The sequence below is a fragment of the Eschrichtius robustus genome, chromosome 9 (genome assembly GCF_028021215.1).
Source record: "Eschrichtius robustus isolate mEscRob2 chromosome 9, mEscRob2.pri, whole genome shotgun sequence".
Taxonomy (NCBI): Eukaryota; Metazoa; Chordata; class Mammalia; order Artiodactyla; family Eschrichtiidae; genus Eschrichtius; species Eschrichtius robustus.
Genome location: NC_090832.1, coordinates 12685534 through 12713168, shown reverse-complemented (window position 1 = coordinate 12713168; position 27635 = coordinate 12685534). Strand labels below are relative to the sequence as shown.

Sequence of the window (27635 nt, the reverse complement as noted above, 5' to 3'; positions counted from 1 at the left end):
ATGGCTAATTTAAAACTGCCTGTATGATTCTTAAATGAGTCCTCTGTAGACTTTGGAAAGTGCTTACATTCTCAGCAGTTACTGTAATCCTGTAACCAAAGAAGCTATGGTTGACAGGCAAGGTTTATTCTTCCTATAAATATGATTGAGTTCTGACACCTGGTATAATGTTTTTCTTTAGCATGTGAGCCAATGCAATGAAATTCTATATGTAGTTGTCTGCAAAAAAAACCTTAATATAAAATCTTTTTTACTCACATAACACTTTAATAATTTTTAAAAATTTTTTTCTGACTGCAAGGTCATTAATTTTACCATCTAGTTACTTCAATAATATTGACTCTCCCTACCATGTGAGTTATACAGACCCTGCTTTAGAAAGGTTCATAATTCAAGCTGGAGAGCCAAACATCTAACAAGATGAGTCAGTGCTATAGAAAAACAGCAGAGACTAATGAATTCTGTCCAGAGGAAGGTCAAGGAGGGTCTCATAGGGATGACCCTGGAAGTCCCGTTGGTGACTGGATCTAGAAGGGTGAGTCCATCCTCTGGTTAAGAAGCCAGAACTCAGGGCTAAGTCAGGGGCCTAAGGAAGAGCATTAGCTAAAATTGACTAGCTGTTAGTTAATTAAAACACACAAACCAAACCTTACACCTTGATAATTTGTATTTTATGTTGTCTAAAGAGGATAATTCAATTAACTTCCTTGAATACCCTCTAAGGGGAGGTTCAATGACATTCCTTCCTTGAGGAGAAATCTGAAAAAAAGCAGTAGCACTTCCAGGTAAAATACAGTATTCTAAACAAGATTGGCTTAAATGTTTTTCCATTTATTAAATTGTCATAAGAGCTAAAAGGAGAAGCAAATATTGAAAGGTCTAGGTTAATTTCTTTTCTTCTCCAAAAATCAGGTTCTAGGGTTTTTGTTCTGTTTTTTTGTTTTGTTTTGTGGGCTTTTTTCTTTTGTTTTTTTAATTGCTCATCTGAGCTAAATACCCACGGCCAACCCTTATTTATCCTTGGCATTGCCATGAGCATTAAAATGGAAAAATGCCACTCTAGTCATTCACCCATGATTGTCTTCCCTTTTTCCTAGGAATTAAACAGATTATTTCCTAGGAAATAAACAGATAAGTAGGATCAAACTTGAGGGTCTTCTTTGGGTGTTCGGTGGAGTTGGGGAGGGAGCTCCACAGAGGCAAACAGTTATTACAAAATATAACTGTGACACACGGCACAGAAGAGAATTGAGTTTTGCTGGAAAGTAAAAAGAAGAAACAAATATGATCTCTGTCCTTGGGGCATCTGTAATCTACTAGGTTGAATCACACTGACTGCTGACTATGTAGGTTTTCATTTTAATACGGCCAAATATTCACAAATTCATACGGCTCTGCTAAACAGATGAGAAAGACAAACACAAAAGCTCAAGCAGGGAAGGGCGCTGCTGTGTCTGTATTAGCTAAGCATCTCTTGGTCTGTGTGCTCACAGCCTGGCTGATACACGGCATGTGTCCAGATGGTTGAAAGTCAGCAAAACTCAGTAAACCAAATGAAAGCCGAGCCTAACCACCATCTTCTAGTTCCCTTTGTCCGTCTCATAGAATCTCTTTCCCTTTTTCTCCCTGGACCTACCAAAGCATTAGTTGGGAGCGGCATCAGAGGACAATCCTTTCCAGCTTCTGCAAAGGCAACACAATCTATTCGGTCTATATGTATGAAAGAGTTCCTTTTCGTGAGCATTTCCAACACAGAAACCATGCTACATGATTCCTTTTTTTTCCTAATCATATTGAAACAGGAGGGAAGGGGGCAGGGCACAACCTCTGAAAGAATGACATAGCCTGAGGACATGACATAAACGGACTAGAACCAAATGGGTCCAAGATGGTGGACAAGTCGACTTCCACCAGACCTTGAGCCTCAGCATACACTCATTGCAACACATCAGCAAGCTAAATGACACACCCACAGGTGCAGTGACAGTTCTAAGGCAACTATAAGGATCAAAAAAGTGGGCGGTGGCCCCATTCCTGGAAATCCCCACCCCTTCCTGAAATAGCTGGAATACTCCTCCCACTCATTAGCCTATGAAATTACCCACCCCTATAAAAACTGACAACCCCATACCTTGGTGCCTTTCTCACCTTCTGGGATGGCCCACACTCTGTCTGCGGAGTGTGTTTCTCTCTAGGTAAATCCACTTCTTGCGTATCACTTTGTGTCTCACTGAATTCCTTCTGCAGTGAGACATCAAGAACCTGAGCTTCATTAAGCCCTGAAACCAGGTGTGTGATCTCAGTTGGAAGACCATGGGTTTTGGCTGGGTTCGAGTCCCGGCCACGTGGGTTCAAGTCCCAATCTGAGGTGCACGGTTTCAATATGAAACACAGAAATAAATTCGGGGGTACCACTTCAAACCAGGGATGGGAGGCAAAAGTCATTCAGCCAACTAAGAGATGGAGAAGTGCTCAGATTTCCTTTGTTTTCATACATTATTCTGTTGAAAGTTGGGGGGATTAAAGAGGGAAAATATGCTGCTGATAAATCAAGCCAATATTAAAGTAATTCTATTATTTTAAATAATTCTAAAATAATTCTATTATTCTGAGTGTGTCCAATCATAAACTTTTATCATTTTTTGGGTTCTGACTCAGCCAAAACTTCTGAGTAACTGAGATTTGTACCAGCAAAAGCCACATTTCCAGGCTATGGACTACACAGCCGCCTTCTGACAGTGTGGCCATGGCATTATCTTGCTGGTTATGGACGAAAGCCTATTGGCCACCTCTGAATGTCTTATTTACTAAAGGTTAAGATGGAGCAAACACTGCTACTAGAGTGTTCCAGCAAGAGTCAACATCTCCTAAGTGCTGGGTGCTGGACTATCCTAAAGGCCTTACAAACATTGTCTCATTTAATCCCCATAAGCCTATGAATGAGATTCTGTTATTACCCCCATTTCATAGATAACCGGGGAGCAGAGAGATTAAGTAACTTGTTTCAAGTCACAGAGCTTGTGAGAGAGCTGGATTATCTAACTTCAAAAGCTGAGCCCTCGACTGCTTCTAACTACTGGATGCATTTCCAAAAGGCAAAGACTTCTAAATTAGTACTAATCCCTGAAATCCCTCCATTCTTATCCTGACAGGGCCTCAGCTGGAATGACAGAGAGGTATATATGAGTAAGAAAAGAGAACCCCACACCCACGAAATTAAAAGGACAATTTCTTACTTCAGGCACAATATTACTTCATATTGAACTTCATTTTTAAAGTCTTTTCTCTTTAAGATAAATCAAAATGTTCAGACTAAGATATGTCAAAATGCTGAAGGATTATCTTAAAATCCAGTATTTGTCACCCTAAGAACAAAGTTAAATGGGAAATCTTTTTTAATGGGTCTAGTCAATGGAAGAACAATGAAGAAATGGGATTTTTCCCTAATGTTCTCTCCTTTTAAATCATTCCTTCACAGACATTTGAGTGTGTACAATGCTCCAGGCGAGGAGAGAGAAAATGATGAGAATATCAACATCCCTGGACTTGAGGGGTGATGTAGCCCTTCTTCTTTTTAAAATACCTTTGAGGTTTATTTCTTAATTTTCTCCTACAGCTTCAGTTTCACAACTTTTCAGAGAAACAGGAAGCTTGGGAAAGGAGAGCATGTGTAATATTCAGCTGCAAGCATAACACGAAGGCCCGGGCTGGGAACTGTCTTCCTCTGCGCAGTGACCCCAGGGCCGTCAGATCCAGGAGAAACATTGGAAAGGTCAGCTTTGTGTTCTCTTTAATCCAGTTTTTAATCAATAGATTTTTAAGTACTCACCTTCCAGGTGATTAGCAAGAATGTATCAAAAAAATACACAAGCAGGGTAACTCCAAAGGTGAATAAAATCAAATGTCATTGGCCAACTCAAAAAGTGGCCCTACCAAAAGGAGTTTTTTCATTTTCAAGGTGCCCACCTTCCATATAATCTCCAAGGAAGTAGCAGGCAGAAGTCTCATCCCAAAGGAAATGATGCAGTGATTCTCTTCATAAGAGTGGGAGCAAACACGGTTATGAAGACAGTTGCACTGAGGTCAGAAGGAGATGGGAGAATTTGATTAAAGCCAGTCACTGGGAAAATAACATGATTATAGATATAGACCCTAAGAAGGATATGACAGGTACACTTTCTATAACCTTGTCTGTTGCATTGACAATTATGCTCTCACTGGGCATTCTATTTTGACTTTCCAGTATATTCATAATATATTACAAAAAGTCATTTTAAACAATTCATTTGAATGATGCTCAGTTTTAAAATATGAGCCTGAAAAAACACACACACCTACTCAAATGCCCTGCTAAGATGCTGTGTCTTCAATAATCTTGAATTACCTGCACCTCCTGGCTATTGGTTTCATTACTCTGACAGCTGAAATAACATGTTCATGGCTTGCGTGAGTCTTGGATGTTTGGGGTTAGGAAAAGAATGGGCAGGTTATGCATGTGTTTTCTAAATTAACTCGAGTTCTGCGTTTGTCTACAACGCTACAAGGTTCAATCGCATGGATGGCACCTGGGGCGGCGGCGGGGTGTTGGGGGAGTAGGCACACTCGGAAGGTTCTACTTGACTGGGTGCCATCGTCATGAGAAGCCAGGTGTCACCCCTTGTAATGTAATCAAATAATTTAATCTTTTAAGACAGATTTGATGAATCCATTCTACCTTGAAAGAGATAAATTGGTACATAAAGCAGCCGCATAGCACAGGGAGATCAGCTCGGTGCTTTGTGACCACCTAGAGGGGTGGGATAGGGAGGGTGGGAGGCAGAGTCAAGAGGGAGGGGATATGGGGGGATATATGTATATGTATAGCTGATTTACTTTGTTGTACAGCAGAAACTAACACACACTTGTAAAGCAATTATACTCCAATGAAGATGTTAAAAAAAAAATTTGGTACATAAAGGACAGAAAGTTAAAAAAAAAAAAAAAAAAAAAGAGTGGGAGCAAAATGTGACCCACTTCTCTGTAAGAAGTAACCACAGGTTGAATAGGTGGAAACATCCAAATTAGGCCTGCATGGCCATCCCATTTATGCCTCTGGTGGCAAAAAAGCAACATACTTGGGTCAAAGACATTTACTTACACCAGCTCTTTGGGGGATGAAAAGTTATGAGTAAATACCTCTTAGAGTTTTCTGAGGGCTAATAAACTGAAACTTGGGAATACTGATGGTCTTTGGGCCAGAGGAGGCAACAACTGCTTGACTTTCAGGTGGAAAAACAAAAATGAAAACAACCCTCACAAAACAGATTCTAAAACTTCCGGTGTGGTGGGGAGAGAACTGAGGAGACAGGAGTAGAGACAGAAAATGGACAAATATATAACATGAAGACTGGAACTCTACTCAAAGATGAAACAGGATTTCTTTTAAATCACTTGTTCTCAAAGGGATGGTACTGCCCCCTAGATGTGGTTTTGGAACTGTAAGGGCTTTTGAGGTGCTAATGATAGGAGGGCCATTACCTGCATTCAACAGATGGAACACGGATGCTACACAAGTTCTACAGGTTAGACCCCTCCCAGCAAGAAACTGTCCCCCATCAGCACAACTGTCAATTGCCCGACCAAATATTCATGTAGATGGAAAGCCAGTTTAGAACTGAGTTTAGTTAAAAATTATAATCTAATTTTGTTTTATATATAAACATACAGGGAATCTCTAGCCCAGTTTTAATATGCATTGGATTTTTCAGGAATGCAATTATTCTATAAACTGAGGGAAAGTGTACAGCAAAGTGATGATGAACAAGGTTGCCAGAGCTAGACTGCTTTGATTTTAATCCCAGCTCTGCCCTTATCAGCCCTGTACGCTCATATGTAAAATGGGAATAACAGTGGCACCCACCTCATAAAGTTGTTAGGTAAGTATTTAGAACAATGCCAGGCACCCAGTATACACTACATGGATGTAACTGTTATAGAATTCTGTTTTGTCTAGAACCTTATCAAGAATTGGCCACATTTTAAGAAAAGGGAACTCTCGTACAGTGTTGATGGGAATATAAATTGGTGCAGCCACTGTGGAAAACAGTATGGAGGTTTCTCAAAAAACTAAGAATTAGAGCTACCATATGGCCCAGCAATTCCACTCCTGCATATACATCCAAAAAAACCATAAACACGAATTCAAAAAGATACAAGCACCCCAATGTTCATAGCAGCATTATTTACAATTGTCAAGGTATAGAAGCAACCTAAGCGTCCATCAACAGATGAATGGACAAAGAAGATGTGTAATACATATACATATATAATGGAATACTATTCAGCCATAAAAAGGAATGACATTTTGCTATTTGTGTCCACATGGATGGACTTGGAGGGCTTTATGCTAAGTGAAATAAGTCAGACAGAGAAAGACAAATACTGTATGATATCATGTATATGTGGAATCTAAAAGAATACAACAAACCAGTGAATAAAACAAAAAAGAAGCAGACTCACAGATATAGAGAAGAAACTAGTAGTTATCAGTGGGGAGAGGGAAAGGAGAAGGGACAGGATAGGGGTAGGGGGAAAAAAGATTACGGGATTATATGAAATCATGTGTGTGAAACTTTTAAAAATTGTAAAGCACTATAGAATTTAAAGAATTGTTCGTTCAATTAAAAAAAAAAAAAAGAATTGGCCACATTTTAGAAAATTGCATTGCTGACGTCAATCCCATTTCTGGTGTTGAGTTGCCAGCACAGCAGGCCTGTGTAGCTGCCACAGGCCTGGTGATTTCATATACAGATACAAGTATGTGCTTTGTTACATTATTTCATACATCTTGTAATATAATCATGCTAGAGCATTTACATATTAAAATAATGATTTCATTACAAGATATTTATATATGTATATTTGTTTACATTCAGTTAGGACATTATATTGATGGGGATGTATAGAGGTCAGTTATATTACCTATTAATTTCATTTTGGAACAGCAAATGGGGATGATGCTTTTATGTATGAAAGAAGGTTTTATCATCCATGAATTTCATTTGATGATTGTAGTGATATTATAAAATATTTACTATACAAAAAGGGTTAGTGTTGAGTTAGGTCTGGTAGTAATCAAAAATAACTGTTTTAAAGGATCATGTCAAAAAGTGTCATTCTACATCTTCATATGTTCACACATGTCTACCATTAAACCTGGATTATTACTGAGGCAAGCAGTTTCCATTAATTTCTAAGAAATTAGTATTAAACTATTAATTATATATGTCAATAGTAAAGATACATAGAAACTTCTTTAAGCAGCAATCTATTTCTCAAACACATTTCAGGAGAAAATCCCAAATAAAAATAAAAATGAAGCTGTGGTGGCTGATTGAAGGTAGAGAACCCAGAAACTTCTGTGGCCTCCCCTTTGGACTTCAGGGAACAGTCTGAAAAACACTGATTGGGCACAGGTATTGTACTTGAGTTGGGCACTGAAAATTCATTTGAGGATGGTCATTTGATCACAAAGGACATTTACTCCACAGAAAAGGGGCTGACCTCCAGCTAAGACCTCCAAAACCACTAAACTCATTACTCAGGGGATCTGAGAGTGATCTGGAGAGTGAGAGGAAGAGTTGCCACTCCATTTTCTGGGCCACGCTAACAGTCAAAGGGCGAGGGCTGGCTCTCCCCCTTTTCCAAAGTCCCTCCTAGTCATCAGTGCCCTGTTACCAGACTTCCCCGCCCCTGCTCTGCCCTTATACTGTATTGTCAAGCACCCAATGAATCACGCATTCCAAGCCTCTTCTTTCCTCCACTGGCCAAACCCCTTTTCATCCCCCATGAAACAACTATATCTTCACTGCAGTTCCCTTGGGGGTTGGTTGACAGGAAAACAGCCTGACTGAATTCATTCACACTAATATGCGAGTGGTTGCCAGCTCCCTTAACCCCACTAGAGGGTTTGTTTTTTTTTTTTTTTTTGAGGCTTTTTTTAAAAAAATTTTTTGGCCGCACTGCGCAGCATGTGGGATCTTTGTTCCCCGACCAGGGATTGAACTTGCACCCCCTGCATTGGAAGCGTGGAGTCTTAACCACTGGACCGCCAGGGAAGTCCCACCAGAGGCATTTTAAAACGAAGATGTTTAACTCCAAGGAATCTCCAATTTCAGGCAGTTCAGCAAAGTAGACAATTCAAGGGGTGAGGGGAAAATATTTTTGAATAGGAGATACCAGCTTTGCCCAGGGATATAGTTCAGAAAATTCCCTGAATGTAATTTTACTTTACACACGCTCCCTCAACGCCCCCATTTCTAATCCATAAAATCCTAAAATGGTTGGGAGGGTTTATTTTGTTTTTTTAACAATAGTGCCCACAGTGGCAACAGCCAAGGTGGTCACTGGTAGACCTGAAAACACCTTGAACACTTTTTTCGTTAGCTTCATGTAGGACACAAAACAGAAATATATCAATTACATGTGACTAAGAGTAAGAAAAATATACAACTATATTTAAAACACTTAAATTAACAAGATAGTACTTTTCCATTCTAGCAAAATATCATACATTCAGTTTAAACAAGAGTTAATATCCAGACACACTTTTCCAAAATACCTGATGCTAGTTGAAAATGAGTGACCGTGAGATTTTCCAAGAGATTTCTAATTAGCAAAATGTGTACAATTTTGAAAAACTGTCCATTCTTTTCTAGAAGATAGTCATTGAACAGGTCAAAATGCAAACTGATGTCTCTCTCATAAACCTAAGTATGGTTGCTTCATTTTTCTCAATGATACTTTGGCTGTCAGCAAATCTTATAGCTTCTTTTCCCTTAAAGACAATAATATACAACACCCTTCACAAATAACCATACACTTCTTTGTGTGTAGTAAGCCCTATCTAAACATTTTCACGTGTTTCTGTATTAATTGACTTACACTGAGACTGTTATGAAAAGGGCATTAACTAAGTGTAACTGGCCTACACTCAAATCTCTGCTCTGAAAGAGCATCAGATGCTTCCCACGTGTTATTTCAAAGTCAAAGCTGCTACACTTACACGTATAGTATGTAGCTTGAAAAATCAAAACAAAACTGTTTTCTCCACTGGCTTTTTCAGGTGAAGAAGTTGGACCAAAACCCAACACATCTGTGTGACAGTGGCCACCAACTGTAGTCCCACCCCCCTGAAAAGAACAATGGCCCAGTTCCTCATAACGACCGTAACATTCCTGGCCAAGGCTCTGGTTTAGAGAGTGTGTCTCCGTGTCCTGACTCTTAAGGAAGCAAAAAGAAAGCGGACTCTCCCCATTTCTCTCCTTTGGCCTCCATAAGCCAGCATCTAAGATCCTCTGGATTTGTTCCCATCCAATGAGTTCAAAATTCCAAGTGCAGTATACAACTTTCCAAAAAAAGAAAAAAGAAAACCCACGAAATCGCATAAGGTTGCTGCATTAATACTGTGGATGAAAATCAGAACAAGTTGCTGACTGAGGAAGCAAGGCACTTGGTAGCAGGAGACAGGGAGGGTCCCGGGAATGCAGGGCTCAGTGAGTCAACAGTTTCAGGCGAGTAAACCAGCTGACCAGCAGGGACGGTTCTGGAGAAGAGGACTTGGCTGCCGAGGAGCTGGCTTTCTTTTTGGTCCCTTCCTCCGAGAATGGAATCGTGGCGCTGCTGTGGAGATCTGAACTGATGTAGCACCTGCTGCCTCGGATGTAGTCTGCACCTCGGACCAGCTGCCTCTCGGTCGTGGGCCTTGAGAAACGGTATGTGGGGGATGACCTTTCTTCGATGATCGGAGAGATCAGCTCATTACTGAAATACCGGCAAAGGCCGTCCTCACCTGTTTTCAGACAAAGCCCACAAGTAGTCCGTTAAAATACCCATCCTCTGCACGGCGCTGCCTCTGAAGGTGGCAGCACACCCGGCCCTCCTCCCAGGGATGGGCTACCAGGCCCCCCAGGCGGCCAGGCCCACACCACTGGGTGTTGAGAAAGCAGAAACGGAAGAGGTAGGCGCACACTTCAGGCTGCTTTTCCATCTGAGAGGTAACACAGGGGCAGAGCAGAATCAGAGAGCCCGCACTTTTTAATCAGTGTAGAATTTTCATAATTTCACTTGAAATCAAAAAACCAAAGAGAGAAAATCTTATAATTCTATCACTCCTTCCACATCTGTCCTTGCTCAATGCCTGCAGCCCAGAGCACGTGCCCCTGTAACAGTGGTTCTTATTCCCGAACATCCCTAAGGAGCATTTAGGAGGTGGGATGCCTTTGGTTATCACTCTGAATGCAGGGCAGGCACTCTTCACCTTCAATGGATGGGGTTCAAAGATTTTAATGCTCTGCAAGGCTTGGGACATTTCTGGAGAAGGAAGAATGACCTCACCCTAAAAGTCAGTAGACGCCCTGGGATGGGGAGCAGGGGAGTAAGAAACTGAATAGAAACATAAAATGCAGGGCACCCTGGCAACATGTAGCATTCTTTTGACCCAGAAATTCCACTTTTAAAAACGTACGAAGAACTACGTACAAGATGCTTATCGAAGCAATATTAACAATTGGGGGGGAAAACACAGATAACCTAAATGCTCAACCATAGCAGACTGAATAAAGAGGTGCTATTGCCATAAGATGGATTACTAATGCGGCTATTACCAAAAATACACCTGTTAACGTTCCCCTTTCATAGTATTACTGAATATCTATCTATTCCATTTTGCACATTTTTCTAAGCGTATAATACATAAATATAGGAACAACTAGAAGATACACGAAACATTCAGAGTGATTATTTCTAGGTTGGGGAAGCAGATTACAGATTAGTTTTCTCGTACCTTCTAGAGGTTTTCCAACAATTTGTTTCGTTTCTGTAATCAAAGGGGAAAAGTTACGTTAAAAAGTGCCCATTGTCAAAAAGCCACATTTTGTAGGAGTCTATTTATATGAAATGCCTTGAAAAAGTAAATCCAGAGACAGAAAGTAGATTTTCAGGGCTTCCCTGGTGGCGCAGTGGTTAAGAATCTACCTGCCAATGCAGGGGATGTGGGTTTGAGCCCTGGTCCGGGAAGATCCCACATGCCGCGGAGCAAGTAAGCCCGTGCGCCACAACGACTGAGCCTGCGCTCTAGAGCCCACGAGCCACAACTACTGAGCCCATGTGCCACAACTACCGCATGCCTAGAGCCTGCTCTCCACAACAAGAGAAGTCACCAAAATGAGAAGCCCGTGCACCGCAACCAAGAGTAGCCCCTGCTCGCCACCACTAGAGAAAGCCCGCGCGCAGCAACGAAGACCCAACGCAGCCAAAAATAAATAAATAAATAAATTTATTAAAAAAAAAAAAAAAAAAAAAAAGAAAGTAGATTTTTGGTTGCCAGGAGCTGAAGGAGGAGGGAATGAGGAATGACTGCTTACAGGGGTTTCTTGTTGAAGTGACAGAATATTCTGGAATTAGCACAACTCTATGAATATACTAAAAACCACTGAATCGTACATTTTAACAGGGTGAGCTTTATGGTATGCGAGTTGTCTCTCAAAAAAGCTATTATTTTTTTTAATTGCCCATTATGCAGGTACCTGTCTTTCTAAAATGATAACACCAAAAAAATGTGGAAGGTGGGATGGAGGTCAAGTATCTTTCCATTTTCCCGACCTCACACTCCCCACCCATACACCCCATATCTCAACCTTAAAGGAAATAAAAGTCTAAATCAGGGACTTCAAATGCTAAAAAGAATGGCAAAGAAGATGTGGACATTTCTAAATCTAAACAAAGAACTGCCCTGCCCCCTGCTGTCTGCTCCACAGATTTTCGTGTCAACTAAGGGTATCTTGGACCTTAGAAGGCAACTTCTCCCTTTTCCAATTTAGTGTAATCCAGGTGATTCGGTTATTTAGGTGACAAACTTTACCAAGTCGCCGGGAAATGTCAGGGGTTGATCACTTTGGAAGTTAGGCCTCCAGAACTTTTCTCTTCTTCCTTTTACAATCTGAGGCCTACTGTTCTCTAACTTTTCACCAGCTCTTTGTTTCAGCACCGCAAAAGCAATGTTACGATGCCCTAACAATCGAATGTAATCTGGCCAAAAATAAGACTATTTATAAACATTTTCCTCAAAAGACAAGTGTTATCACCTGTAACTTTGATTACAGGGTAAATTAAACACAAGTTTCTTTTCCAATAGTAGTTACTCTCTAACACAAGAAGGATTGGGGAGAAAAACACCCATGTCTGTTGGTCAAAAATCAAACAGATTCCAATAATAATAGGCATAAAATTGACGATGAGATTGTTTAACGAATAGTGTATTTCTATGTGTTCAGAAATTGGACCATCAGTGTCTACAGCCTTTTTAAAGCACACAGCACTATTTAGGAGATTTACAATCACTACCTAGGAATATATAATTCTGCCATTCTACACATAGATAGGACCTTAGAGGCCTTCAGCACCCCGTGATTTTGCAGATGAGAAGATGATTTTATGGTCATTAGAGCACAAAAGGGATGAAACGAGGGCCTGGGCTTTGGACTCCAGGTTTGGTGCTTTTCAGTTTGCTTAGATTAAACTTACTTTTCCTCCCATGACTTCGAGGTCTAGCAAAAGGGTCCACAATCCCCATCCAGCTCGCGTCCGCAGGCATGGACAAAGGCCGGGGCTTGCCTTCAGAAGGAGGGGAATAAAAACGGAAAAGTTGACAGAGTTTTTGGACTTTAGAGAATCCTTCCCTTTATTTAGAACTAGACCCTCCCCCACCCTGACATCACACTCACTTCAGCATAAGCAAAATAACATAGTTTAAAAATAAGAAAAGTATTTTAAGGCACTGTATTTCCACAGCAAACCATTAGGACAGAGGCATGCTGAGCTTGCGTCTGTGGGTCCACGGAGCAAAGCAGCTCCAAGTTAAAATGCAGGCACTGAAAGTTGAAACTGTAACATGATCTCACCCCGCTGGGCTTGGATGCCAGGCAGTGTAATGACTCAACAAGCCTTCGCTTTTAGAAAGATGAACAAAGGTCTCATACTTAGAATTTCATTGAGGTTTATGTTTTCCTTGGATTACCCTTCAAGTCTGCCGAATTCATCCAACAGTTCCAAATAAGGAAGGGGGAGGGGAAGAGAAACAAAACAAACACTCAGCAACGTACCACAGGATGGTGTTTTCTCTCTCATTTTTGTGGGCAGAATATTGGTTTCCACGGAATACCCAGGCAACTGATCAGAATCAGCGATGGTAAATCTCCGTCTCCGGCTTTCCTGGTCCAGGAAGGAATTGGGGGACTCAGAACCCTTCGGACCAGGCTGCGGCTGTTTACATTTACTGAATCCGTAAACGGAACTCCCATTCTCTTCCCTGCAAGATAGAGGGCAATAATTAAGTTGCTTACGAAGATCCTCTCACACTAAAGAATTATAGGATACATTCTCCTTCTAGCACACAGAAGAAAACAAATCCTCCTTTTCCTCTGGAGGAAAAAGCAACACTTTTTCAATCACAGTTGCTTCTCAAATACATAGAGATCCTATTAAATAAGAGTAAATACCTACTAAATAAGAGAAAATGAGATTTTTTTTTTTCATATATGTTTAAGGGATACACATATATCTTGAAAAGCTAGCTCTGGTTTTCCTGTACATCTATCCTAGAGTTGAATCTCCTCCTTACTACAGGCACCACAAGTGAAGGTATGATCTATTGAACCTTTTTTCTCATGCCAAGAGTAGTATCTTTGCCAAGATCCAGCAGTTGTTAGTAGTTAGTTGTTAGTTGATGGCAGTTGTTAGATTTGAAAATAATGTCAAAAATTACAAAGGGGCCTTAGAGTGGCCAATGGAAAGAGTCTATTTTCTGAACAAAGTACAAAAACCAGCAAAAATTGGACCACTGCTTGCAACTTCATTCTTTCTAAATGTCAGCTTATAAAAAAACTTAAAATTAATTTTAGTTGAGCCCAGATTACCAGCTAGTTAAATTTTTGGCACTGAGTAAATTCCATTAGGGGCTCATTGAAAAACTACTAGATAAACCCAGAATCCACTGAGTTCAATAACAGTCTAAGGCTCAGCCTTGCCTATTGGTATTCCCAGTGAGCCTGCTGTCTGCATACCCTTCCCCACCATGAATCTATCTTCTTCTATACTTTTAAACCTGGCATATAACTTCCCCATTCACAAAGCTTTCATGACTCACCACTTGTTCTCTGTGACCATTTGCACATTTCATTCCTAATAAAATATCCTTCAGTGACTTCCCTGGTGGTCCAGTGGTGAAGAACCCACCTTCCAATGCAGGGGATGCGGGTTCGACCCCTGGTCAGGGAACTAAGGTCTCACATGCCGTGGGGCAACTAAGCCCTCGCGCTGCAACTACTGAGCTCGTGCGCCTCGACTAGAGAGGCTGCGGGCTGCAAACTACAGAGCCCACATGCTCTGGAGCCTGTGTGCCACAACTAGAGAGAGAAAACCCGCACGCCACAACTAGAGAGAAGCCCGCGTTGTAATGAAAGATCCCGCATGCTTCAACGAAGATCCTGCGTGCCACAAGACCCACTAAGACCCAACACAGCCAAAAAATAAATAAATAATAAATTTTTAAAAAATAAAATAAAATATCCTTCATTAATGGTGTGCATGTGCCCACGTGTCTCCCCTGATAGAATCAAAGCGCCAGCTCCCTTTCACCTTTACTATGTACATACCCTTCTTCTTACCACAGCTCCTGTGACCCCTCACTGAGACCCAGACAAGAATATTCTGGATTAGGGGAGTCGAGGCCATCCTCCCTACAGCTTCTGATAGAACAGTCCACACACTGGTCTGTTTTATCAGTGAAACCCTCTGTTCTCTATATGCAAAAGCAACAACTCCTTGTAGTTTTAAACACAATTTAAATCTCGCGACCACAGGACTCTGGTCTGTGAATACAGGGAAGAGCCTGGCCTACCAACCAGAAAGCCCCTGATCGCTGCAGCCACTGCTCTACATGCCATAATAACTTCTGGGCAAACCAAGACTCAAGGAAGAGGAAAATGACATTAATTTTTCTTTGTGCCCAGGAAAGAAACACACCAGAAGCAAAGAGCTCAGCTTAAAACAAAACCAAACAAATGAAAAACTCCACCCTGAAGTGAAACATCACTGTAAGTTCAGTCCAAACTGTGTCTTATGAAATATTACAGCATGATTACGTATTTCTCAATTTATTCTTGAACAGTTGACTAAGATATTGGCAGTTCTCTGGGGGCAAGAACTACATCTGTTTTGCATAAGATGGTACATCAGGCCCAACTCTCAGTAAATGTATGTTTAATAAATGAGCCAGATTCTCTACTTTTACCAGCATATGTAAATATGTAAGATGATATAAATAAGCCTATATTTTCATACCTTAATCATCCCCTATATAACATCTAGCATGACTGTCCTCATTTTACCGTAAACATTTAAGATAGACATTAAGAAAGTAGCGATCCTGAAGAATTTATAATAGACACACACACATAAGCACACATGGCCATGCAAATACAGCCCATCCACACCTATTTTCACATTTTTTAAGTCCTACGAAAAACACATCCCTCTCAGCAAAATAAAACTGTAACTTTAATCAACCTCACAGAAATATTTATTATCTTCCGCCCCAGAGACGAATTTACCGTGTAGTTAATGAAACTTCAGCTTCAGGGACCCCCAAACAGCTCGTTCCGACGCCCAGTGAAGAATTAAAACAATGCAATCCCCGAGAGCACGTGCTTTAATCAACCCCCTCCCCATCATACTGGCTGGCTTCAAGGCCCATAAAACTAGATCTGTTCCTACACTTCCCCCTAAAGGATCACACTTCCCCTACCCCTGGTTTTATTGAGATATAATCGACATATAACACTGTATTCATTTCACAGGTACAACATAATGATTTACGTATGTACGGCAAAACAATCATCACACGTGGTTACTAATTCTTTCCTGTGATGAGCACTTTTAAGATCTACTCTCTCCGCAACTTTGAAAAATACACGACATTGTTAACAACAGTCACCACGCTGTACATTACACCCCCAGGACTTCGCCTGTAACTGGAAGTCTGTCCTTTTCGACCCCTTTCACCCATTCCCCAACGCCCACACCCAGGGCGATACTTTTTGACGGTGGATTCAAGACTCATCCCCAACACACTGGAGTGTCAGCCGCGTCTCCTCTCAAGATACTCGTGGTCTTCCCACCACCGCTAGCACCTCCACGCAAGGAGACGTGCACACCACAGAAATGGGCACCGACATACCGGGGGGAGTAGGGAACGGTCGGCGGAGGAGGAATATAAAGATCCATGATGGCTGGCTTCTCCTTCTTCAGTGACGCGTCCATCGTGCTGTCCGGGGACTGAGTGGTCGTGGGCGGAGGCGAGGTCTGAAAGGGAAGAAGTGTAAAAGCGTGGACGTTACCTCGGAGATCGTTCTCCCCAAAACCAGCCCCAGCCCCTGGGTAAACAGCGGCCCAGGTCATTTGCGTGTCTGCAACATCCAATGCGTACTCTGCTTTGAGACACTCAAAATGTACCGAGAGTTTTTTTGTGTTTTTTTTAAAGTATGGTTGATTTACAATGTTGTGTTAGTTTCAGGTGTACAGCAAAGTGATACAGGTGTACGTGTGTGTGTGTATATATATATATATATATATATATATATATATATTCTTTTTCAGATGCTTTTCTATTGAAGGTTATTATAAGGTATTGAAAATAGTTCCCTGTGCTATACGGTAGGACCTTTTTATTTTATATATAGTAGTGTGTATCTGTTAATCCCAAACTCCTAATGTATCTCTCCCTCCCTCCCCACTTTGGTAACCATATGTTTGTTTTCTGTCTGTGAGTTTGTTTCAGTTTTGTAAATAAGTCCATTTGTATCATTTTTTTAGATTCCATGTATGAGTGATACCATACGGTATTTGTCTCTGTCTGACTTACTTCACTTAGTATGATAATCTCTAGGTACATCCATGTTGCTGTAAATGGCATTATTTCACTCTTTTTTATGGCTGAGTGGTATTCCATTGTATATATAAACCATTTACCAAGAGTTCTGAAAGCCTAGGTGCATAGTGAAAGAAAGGCAGAGGCCCAGGAGACAGGTGCCAGGCAGGTTGGAATTCCAGCTCTGAGCAAATCACTTAAACTCCCAAGCCTCAGTTTCCTCCTCTGAAAAACAGCCATACTGACAGTGCCTCTGACGTAGGGCTGCAGTGAGGACAGAATGAGTTCGTTCACACTAATCACTAACAATGTTGCCACTCACTAGGAGTATGGGCTCGGAATTCGGACTGCCTGGGTGCAATCTTGGTTATACCTCTGATTAGGTGTGTATCTTCCAGGCAAATCACTCAACTTCTCTGTGCCTCTTCTATAGAATGGGAATAAACAGGGACAAAGATAGCAGCAACACAGGGTAGCCGTGAGAATTAGGTAACGTAATACGTGTAACGGGCTTAGCACAGGGCTCGTCGCATAGTAAGCACACAACCTTATGCTGTCTAATTTAGCATTATACACATAGACACATACACACAAGTTAATTTTTTAAATTTAAAATCCACACAGCTTTTAAAAAATATTTTTAAATCTTGTGTGAGACCTTCAATCCTATCTCTTCTACAGTCTAACAGCAATGATTGGCCTTTTCTGGTTGGTAAAGGAACAGCAAGAAAATGAGTCAAGGCACGAAGATGTTGGGTGAAGGCCAGTGGGAGGCAGCACGTGAGGACCGTGCTAGACCCCGGGGAGTAATAAAAGGACACCTATGCCCTATCTAGCCCAGGTGGTGATGGATGGAAGACCCCGTATCTCCTGGAAGTGACAGTGGGAATGGGAGTCTGAGGGTTGGGAGGTCGGGAGTAGCCGGTGCTCACAGAGAGACAGCCCCATTTTGGGGAGAGATGCCGAGACACAGGGAAACAGTCTCCCAGAGCATACACCACAGTCTGTCAACTCTCCGAACTATGTAATTGATCCACAACTCATTCTGACAATCTTGGACAATGTCTGAAAACATGGGGCCAGGACCCAGGCCCTCAACAAATAGAAACAGAAGAAAATTGGAGCATTTCCATAGAACAGGCATTTTCCAAAAACTCCAACACTGATGGTTACTTCTAAATCAATAACCCTTGTTCACCAGGATTGTGGCCTAAAAACAAGAGTGATGAACAGCTTTTCAGTGACAACACGAATGATGTTGACAAGAACTAAAGATGCTCCCTCCCAGCAGAGGTGGGCACCCAGGCGTACAGATCCCTGAAGAATGACACACAGGGCAACAGCCAGGGCAGGGGCTGAGAAACTGTATGGAGTACTGGTCTACCAGAGTTCATGTTCTGAAAATATCCTGGACACATCACCAGGATGCTTAATAGCTAAGCTGTACAACGGCCTCTGCATTTTGATGGTTTTCCCTCCCTGGGTCGGAAGCAAAGCTAGGTGTCTCACGCCTCACCTTCACCTCTTCCCCCAAATTGCACAGTTAGTGGAACTGGGCAGGAAGGTAGACAAAACCAGAGAAAAAGGAAGCATGCCCCTTCTTAAGGGAATTTCCATAGGCCAAGGAACTAACTCTAGCCTATACTTAGATATAATTTTCACTTCCCTTCTGAACACATACACCTGAATTTTCCTGTCACTTCAAACTCAGTGATGCCCAGAAGACCTATCATCTCCCAGATGGCTCTTTCCTGACTTTCTAGTTTTTGTCGCTGGTGTTACCACCCAGGTTCACTGCCACATTTCACATCTGCTTCTTCCTTGCCTTGCCTACCTTCCTCACCCCTACCCCAAAACCTTTGCTGGCAACATGAATAATTAGAGGAGTGAGATTTAGAAATACTAAATACTTATCTGAGGTCCCACAGCTAAGATGTGGCAGAGGTGGGATTTGAACTCAAGGAGTTCAACTCCGGGGCCCCTTCCCGTCCACTGTGCTGTGCTGCTTTGTGAGTCCTCCTGATGCTTCTTCCAAATGGCCTCCTGCATTAGTCTTTCACTAGAATTGCCCCATCCCAGCCTCGCCCAGAACCACATCACCCATCACCTAGACATGTAACACCTCCCAACTGGTGTTTCTTGTGTTTAAGTAGTATCATGGGCTAAACTGTGTCCCCCAAGCCCCCAGTGGTTCAGAATGTGACTGTACTTTGGAGATAGGATTTTTAAAGACATGTTGAATTTAAAATGAGGTCATGTGGGAATTCCCTGGTGGTCCAGTGGTTAAGACCCCGCACTTTCACTGCAGGGGGCGCAGGTTTGATCCCTGGGTCAGGCAACTAAGATCCCATGTGCCGCATAGCACGCATCCCCACCAAAAAAATTAAATAAATAAAAATTAAAAATTAAAAATAAAAAAAATAACACGAGGTCATATGGGTGGGCCTTAATCCAGTATGACTGGTGTCCCTATAAGAAGAGGAGATCAGGACACAGACACACAGAGGAAAGACCACGTGAAGACACAGGGAGAAGACGGTCATCTGCAAGCCAAGGAAAGAGACCTTGGAAGAAGCCAACCCTGATCTGAGACTTCTAGCCTCCAGACTTTTGAAGGAATAAACTTTTGTTTCGGTCAGCCCGTCGTTGGTACTTTGTTACAGTGGCCCTAGCAAACTGATGCAATTATTAGTGTAAAAATCAACTGTCAACCTGTTGACAAAAATTACCTGTGAGGGGCTTCCCTGGTGGCGCAGTGGTTGGGAATCTGCCTGCCAATGCAGGGCACACGGGTTCGAGCCCTGGTCTGGGAAGATCCCACATGCCGTGGAGCAACTAAGCCCGTGAGCCACAACTACTGAGCCTGCGCATCTGGAGCCTGTGCTCCGCAACAGGAGAGGCCGCGACAGTGAGAGGCCCGCGCACCGCGATGAAGAGTGGCCCCCACTCGCCGCAACTGGAGAAAGCCCTCGCACAGAAACGAAGACCCAACACAGCCAAAAATTAAAAAAAAAAAAAATTACCTGTGAGATGAAGTCCATACTCCTTAGCCTGGGACTCTATACCTACCCACGCAGCTCAGCCCACTGGTCCAGCTTTCTCTCCCACCCTCTGCCCCAAAGAGTCTGCTCTACTTATTCTTGCAGGAGCGCTGTGGTGTCTACCCAGAGCCCTTGGTCAGTCAGTGAACCCAGCTGCTGTGAGTGTCTGTTGCTAAAAGCTCACGGCTGCCCCCTTCTCTGGAAAACTGCCCTCAGCGGACAGCTGCCACCCCTGAGTACAGCTACCAGGGCCCATGCTGTGTGGTTACACCTGGGTTAACAGGCCAAGACTGGACTCTACCTGAGACAGCATCTGCTGGCTTCCCCTCCTTATTCTGCCTCCCTCCCTCCCAGACAAGTTTTACCTGAAGCACAGGCACTGAATCACTTTCACAAGAATGTCTGCTACACACTCTGCTTCTAGGAAACCTTGTCTGGGCACCGCCCTTCCCTGATAGCAGCACATCCTCGGTTGGCGGGCATGTGTCTAAAGAACAGCATTCCTCTCCTCCACCAAACAGCCTCGCATCCGCCTCCCAAATCCCACCTAGTTTTCCAGGCTCCAAAGGGCTCCCACCTCCTCAGGAGGAGGCTTCTTCACCTACCTGCCCATAGCCGCCGCCCCTTCTTCAGAACCTAACATTCACGCCCCTGCACCAAGGAGCTGACAGAGCTGCTGTGTGGCAAGCACTCCATCAACTATCAGTGAAGACCTCTTCGACGTTACGTAACACACTCTGAGAATTCCAAAACTATTGAAAGCTGGTACCCCTTATACTGAGCGATGCAAACAGAAGCAGCTGGGGTGTGATTGATATGTTCCGTTATCATTTAAAAAGCGAACTTAATTATGTGCCCCTTCCTGGCTCCACCCTCCACATCCTGGTCTTTATTTTTATGTGCCTCCACACCCCTAAGGTACACACACAGGCATATTTCCAGTGCTCTATGCATCACGAAGTGTCCAAATTGATGGCTTGACACCAGTGCTGTTCCTTCCACTTGAAGATGTACAATAAAATCACAGACAGTTACATATAAATGGCAAATCTCAATCTTATAAAAGGGCACTAAAAGGTGATTGCTTTTCATTCATGATTTAGGAATTAAACACTAAGAACTGATGACATAAGGAAGAGGTTGGTCAGGGTGCATGGTCCAGCCAGGTGTAGGCAGTAAGGAGTGCACTGTCTGTAGAGAATTTCAATAATAAAACTCACTAAAGACCGGTCTGCTTTTTATTATCACCCAAGACTGCCAAATCTAAACAACGGAGTGATACAGCTCCCAGCTGGGTGGCTTGTTCTCACAGCCCACACCCCTGCCTTTTCAAACCATTGCTGAGGACTCAACCCCATGCGGTCTCTCTAAGATCAGTGGTCAAACTGGATTCCTTTATGTGAGCACGTGTTTGAAACAAGAGAGGAAAAGGACCAGAAGGAACTTTCTGTAGTGCTGGCAGCCACTCGCCACCAAGTGGCTACCAAGCACTGAAATGTAGCCGCTGAGACAGAGGAACTGAAGCTTTCATTCTAATTGTTGAAACAGACACTGGTGGCTAGTGGCTGCCATACTGTTCAATGCAGATCCAGCATGGCTATTTTCATATAAGTAAGATTATAGGATAATTATCCATACACAAACTCCTGAAACCAATCAAAGCGTAGTCTTTCTTTTTGGAGACAAATCAGATATTGGACATTGTTCTTGCGCCGATGCCAGAGGAAAGATTTCAACCAGTGACAGTACCTGGACCAGAGGCGGCTTCCATCGTAGGTTTTTCAGTGGGGCGGGAGTGAAGTTGAAGGAACTCGTGGGCCGCTTCTTAAGCAGTAACACAACTCCTGTAGGATTCTCTCTCAACTTTCTCACCAGATTTTTTAGCTGCCATCCCACCTTCAAAGAAAGAAAATGAGGAGAGGGCACTTGCTCATGAATAACGAAAACTCAAACCTATGAATTTATCTCAAGGAAATCAGCTATGAGCAAATAGGTAGACACAAATCTGTTCATCCTAACACTGCTTAAAATTATGGAAAATTGGACATAAATTGCAAATTTTTAAAATGCATGCAAAACAGTTTAAAAGTTCTAGAGGGGAAATATGAAGTCGGAAGTCTCAATGAACAAACTCACCACAGTTTGCTGATTAACCTGAATGACTTCATCACCGGCATGAATCTTCTGAGATCTGTCTGCAGGAGACTATTAGAAACAAACAGAGAGAGACCTGTCATATTTTTTAAACCTTCTACTTCTTTCTGCTTCTATTTCGTCTCCCTTCTTCTTTCTACAGAAAACGAGCAATGGAAATATAATCTTCTCAGGAAACGTTACACAGTGTACTTGAGTTCCCTCAAAGTACACAGCCTGTAGAACTTGGCATGTGGGTACTGGTGTTCTCTCTTTTATTAGCAGTTTGTTATAACAGATAATCTGTCAGTTGGAACAGCCAAGGTTCATCTAACCTATCGTGAAGAGTGGGACGCACTGTCCACATAATGGGCTGATCAAAGCCATTGGTTCATCTAAAATGAAACTTACCTCTATCCCTATCAAAATTAATCTTGTAAAAGCCGACCAACTGCTTAACGTGGACCAACTGCTTAATGTGTAAAGATCATCAGTGTACCTCTGTCATACCGTTTCCTTTTAAGCAATTATTAAAACTAAATCTTACTTTTACTTAAACTTGTTTTACATGTTATCATAATGCTATTAACATAGAAAGATAGTGACAATAGAAAATACTTCTTTAGAGAAAATTTAAATTTTTTTGCATTTTCAGGTGGAATTCTAAGTGCATGTGTTGTCACAGTATCAAAACAAAGTCCAGGCTTTGTTGCCCTCAAATAATGGTTTGCTACAAATTTGCAAATATTGATACAAATATATATACATCCACATATGTGTGTACAGACAGATAAACGGATGTAACCTATTTGTCAAATATTTTCCCATAGTTTCTGGTTCACTGAATCAAACTAAACTCTTTATGTTTAAGATATTTCAGATGATTTCTAAAAATGGTTAAAAAAAATTCTGCCAACAACCTTTCCCTAAGCCTAAGATATCATTAGGTTCATTTTATGGAGTTTTGAGAACACTGAGATTCAGTGTTAAATAACTTACTATGTGTCCAGTGTTATGGACACATAGTAAGTGAAAGATGCAGAATATAATTTTATGCTTATTATGTGGTTTTTAAAATTAAAGTAGTACCTTAAAATTTTTCCCCTGACAAGTTATAATTATATGTTGAAGTGATTATTTCATCTTAAAAGGAATCTGTGCCATAATTTCATCTCAAATTTTTTTCTCTCACTAATATATTTTTCAGACTTAAACATTTTGGCATTTAGTTGTACATGAAATTTGAAAAATATTTTAGAATAAGAGTAATGTCTAATCCTTCCTAGAAGTATAAGTTTATTATTATTATTATTATTATTTAATTGCAAAAACAACAAATGCATGGAATAAAGCAGAACTATGTAAAAAAAAAGATATTTCATATGATCAAAAGAGAAAGAAAGGATCAAACTTTGATTTCAAATTATAATCAAATGTTATCTAAGCCAGAGTGTTTTATTTTGTGACTTATATAGCTGACTGAATCTTCAATTTACAACCATCCTTTAAAAATAGCACCTTTGAACACAGTGATGGGTACAGCAACTAAACTCAAGACACCCTTGCTGAATTTTCTCACTCAGCTGTTGTGATAGGCTCAACAAAGAAATGAGCAAGTTAAAAAAAAAAAAAGAGAGAGAGAAAAAAAGAAAGAAAATGAGCAAGTAGTGTTAAACTGTAGAAACAGTCTCTTTGATTTACCTAGGGCCAACGTAAAGCATAGGTAACTATTACAGTTATTTTTGAAAGCATTTAACCTGCTACCATAACAACCAGCAATGTCTCACCTGAGAGACTAGCATCGTGGGTACCACAGGGAGATGGCTTGTCTCAAATCTCTTTCTATTGAAGCACTTCTTAAACAAACGAATGTATCAAAGCTCCTTTTTGCCCCGGTGTCAGATGCCTAACCCATGGTTACAGATCAACTTTAGTAAGTCTGATGGTCATCAGTCCAGTCCAATTAATCTTCCTGGGCTGGGGATTCATCTAAGGTACGCTTCACTTTCTAAAAGATGGCCCTGAGGCCAGGAAGTCCCTGTTTATAGATATGCAATCTAAAAAACAAGCCCCGGTGTCCTGAACTGACTTCCCTTCTTACGGATCCTCTCCCATTCATTTCTCAAATATCCTACCAAGTGATTAAGAGTTGTGCTTGGCAGAACACTGGTAAAGAGAGAGCCTGATAACCAAAATTCTCCCTAGGGCAGTAGCTCTTGCCTATCTTCACCATGTGCCGAACTATTGAAAAATGATGCTTGTTCTGGTTTGCTGCAGAAGAGTGATGACCTGGAGAAGAGTGCATCCATTCTTCAGAGGCTCACCTACTTCCCAACTCATGTTGGGGGTGGGGAATAGGAGTACGGACGAGGTCCTATCAAGACTTCTGCCAAGGTCTTGAACAACATCAAAAAAGGAGATAGAGAATCACTAGATCCTGTTAGTCTCACCTTGGAATGATCCTGGCTGCTCAGGTAACCCCCCAAAAAAACCCAAAAAAGTGGACAGGAGGCCTGAGATGACCTTCTGGCATTGCTTCAGCCTGGAGTCCAAGATAGAGGGAATGCAGTTTGGGAATTCTGTCCACTATCACCCCCCAACACTAGACTTGCATTAAAACATTCTGACTTAGGGTCGCTTAAGTCATAGCGACCTTAAGTGATAGCCAGAAAGCTGTCCTGGAGCTGGCAGTTTTCTACTGTCATTTAAGTGTAAACTGTCCAGCATTAAGTGTAAAATATCCAGCTCAAGCCCTTGAGAAGTGGACTCTTACCTAACTTCCCACTTTTCATCGACAAGAATTAGAAAGTATCTGGCATATTCCAGACACACAATGAACACAAGGTGATTGACTGAAAGAATGAGGGACATTTTCAAGTGGATTACACGTTTTCCCTTTTTTGATCTTTAACAAGATGGAAACCACCTCTCTCTAGGACGACTTGTTTACCATCCTGTACGGCAGCTCTAGGATCGACCACATCCAGGGAAACCCTGAATCTCTCACCCAGTCCCATGATCTGGTAGGAATTCTACAGAATGTATCATTTGACATTTCATTTGATTCAAAGGCAGTTTTGTTTCGTCACCTCATCCTTAAAGGTGGCGGCGGAGGGCAGAGGGGGGCGGTGAGGGAGAGGGGTAGACAGTGAAAGGAAGAAATCTGTGCGCCTTCTGGTAATAATATTATAGTGTTTTACGTGTTCTTCCGAGATTGAAAATGGTTCAAAGACCCGACTGAGTCTGGAACTGCACAGGTCTGGTTGTTAATGCAATCACCAAATTGCTAGACACAAAACTTTAACTCTCTTAAAAACTGAAATGACATTCACCATTCTTCTGAATCTATCCAACCCCCCCCCCAAATGTACTGAGTGGTACATGAGTATGTTCTCATTGTGGTTCAGCTAAAATATATAAAGTCTCTGATAAGGATAAGGGAGGAGCATTTGTTGTGATTTTTTTTTTTCTTTTGCACCATCCCCAGCCTATAAGAACGTCCTGTGCCATTATTGCCTATTAGGTGATGTGGTATAAAAATTCCCAGTGGTCTCAGTGTATTCTCAGTGGAGCTCAACAAAGAATGCTTAAAGACACTACCATCTTCTATTCATTCATCTCCCAGAACTGCACAATTAATTTATAACTCATTGACTGCCTTAAGCAATACCATTTTTTTCTAATTACAAAAATCAAGTGTGTGTCACAAACCCTCATCAAAGATCGTGCTATTTTATTTTATCAACAGACCTAGCAGCTGTAGCTCAAACTCCAATACATATTTCCACCAGATTAGAAAAGTAGTTGCCAAGTCTCTTGTTTCTTGAATTACTTCCTCTTGTCTTAATTGATTAAATAGTAACTAATTCCAGAGACACATGCTTCTTTTCCACAGATGCAGGGAAGCTTTTCAGACATTTCTAGCTTCATATCAATGTCGTTCAAAAGCTAGCCATACTGTAGGTTGCATAAAGAAAGTATTCAATTAGCTCTACTTTTCACAAATTCAAAATGTTTGAGGGGCTAAAGAAAAACCTTTCATGTAGCAGAATTTTCAAAAGGAAGATAACAGGGTACAAAGTCCCTTTCAGTAGAAGCAGCCCTGCTTTTTCTATTCAAAGGATTAGGGGGGAGAAAAACTAAATTTCAATATCATGCAAATATTATGAAATACAGCTCTATAAAAAGAATCTTTGTCATGCAAAAATCCCAAAATAGCCACTCTGGTGACACATATAAATTCCATTTTTAAAAAACTATATTTTACACATATGGTCACCAACTCCAGCTCTTATAAGAGGGATTCTCAACAACAAAGAGATCGTTGTTTTTTGTATTTATGGGTTAACGTTTTCAGGGTGCAAAAATAATAATAATAATAATAAACGCAAGGGTGGCGGTGAAAAGTGGGCAAGGTGTGTGAACGAGAGCAATAAAGGACAACGTAAATATTACACTGACGACAGCTGGATAAGCTGCATGCTACCACAGAAATAAACAAGACAGGCACCGTCTCTCCCACTACAGGTAATACAACAGCACACAGCACGCACACATTTAAATGAAAAGTATAGGGACTCTGTCAAATCTGTTTGACCATACAATGGTTTTACATTTAATGGATAAGCACTTACATTTTCTGTGGTTCCAGTAATCACGTGCAATCCATCATAGGTTGATTTGATGTACATGCCCTAGAGTGAGTCAGACATATTAACTCATTACTCCAACATTTAGAAATAGAGCCGCAAGTGAGACGTAAACTTATAAAACATTAAAGGCAGTCCCTTCAGAACACCACTCATTTTTCAGTCTCCTGAAACACTGCAAGACAAGACCCACAGAGCAGGAAGGGGAACTAACCAAGGCGAAATACTGGTGAAAGAAATCAGAAACAAGATCTCTTTGATATTATAATTTGTGTACCAGGCGCACAGAATTTTGGTCTAACTCTGGGGACTCAGAAAGAATGTTCTCAGACCTGTTGAATGAATGAGGCAGTTCAAACAAGGCCGGTCCTCTCCCGACCACTTACTTCTCTGTGTAGTGACACAATATATTCAGTTAATTTGGTCTCAGCAGTCCCTGCACGGTAACTTATTCAAGCCACTAACAACCAGACCAGGATGTATGAGCAAAGACTGTTAAGTAACACAACATTGGAAATAAATTAGAAACAGGCACTCCTGCATTTTAAGGGGGGGGCGTAAAGATTAATACGCTCCTTCCTCAAAGGCCCGATAGGCAAACTCAGAGGTGAATGCCTAGCATGGAGGAAACACCTCTGTAGTTTGACACAGCATGTATAAAAAAGAAGGTTTATTAAACTTTGATAAGATGGGGAAAGAGCAAAAGTAAACAGAGCAAAGAGTAGTTGCTCACCCTGGTACCAATATTATATTGATAATAACACAGATTCCCCTCGCAAGTCATTTTGACCACGAACTTGCCCTGCTCAGCAACCTACTGCACTCTGCAATGAGCATCTCATCCAATGC

At 41.6% G+C, this 27635-nt stretch overlaps 1 protein-coding gene across 4 annotated transcripts in view; it reads right to left on the bottom strand.

Moving 5' to 3' along the window:
• Positions 1 to 7091: 7091 nt before the first annotated feature.
• Positions 7092 to 27635, bottom strand: part of CNKSR3 (CNKSR family member 3) — a 100237-nt gene continuing 79693 nt past the window's right edge. For 2 of the 4 annotated variants that reach the window (XM_068550739.1, XM_068550741.1), the window contains 8 exons: positions 26772 to 26831; positions 22141 to 22209; positions 21754 to 21900; positions 16274 to 16398; positions 13140 to 13345; positions 12562 to 12651; positions 10823 to 10855; positions 7092 to 9829 (listed from right to left, as the gene is read on the bottom strand). In XM_068550739.1, the coding sequence (XP_068406840.1) occupies positions 9531 to 9829; positions 10823 to 10855; positions 12562 to 12651; positions 13140 to 13345; positions 16274 to 16398; positions 21754 to 21900; positions 22141 to 22209; positions 26772 to 26831 (1029 nt within the window). In that variant the 3' untranslated portion in view covers positions 7092 to 9530. Of the gene's footprint in view, positions 9830 to 9859; positions 10028 to 10822; positions 10856 to 12561; positions 12652 to 13139; positions 13346 to 16273; positions 16399 to 21753; positions 21901 to 22140; positions 22210 to 26771; positions 26832 to 27635 lie in introns of those variants that run through there. The other 2 variants (XM_068550742.1, XM_068550740.1) reach the window with 2 other exon arrangements.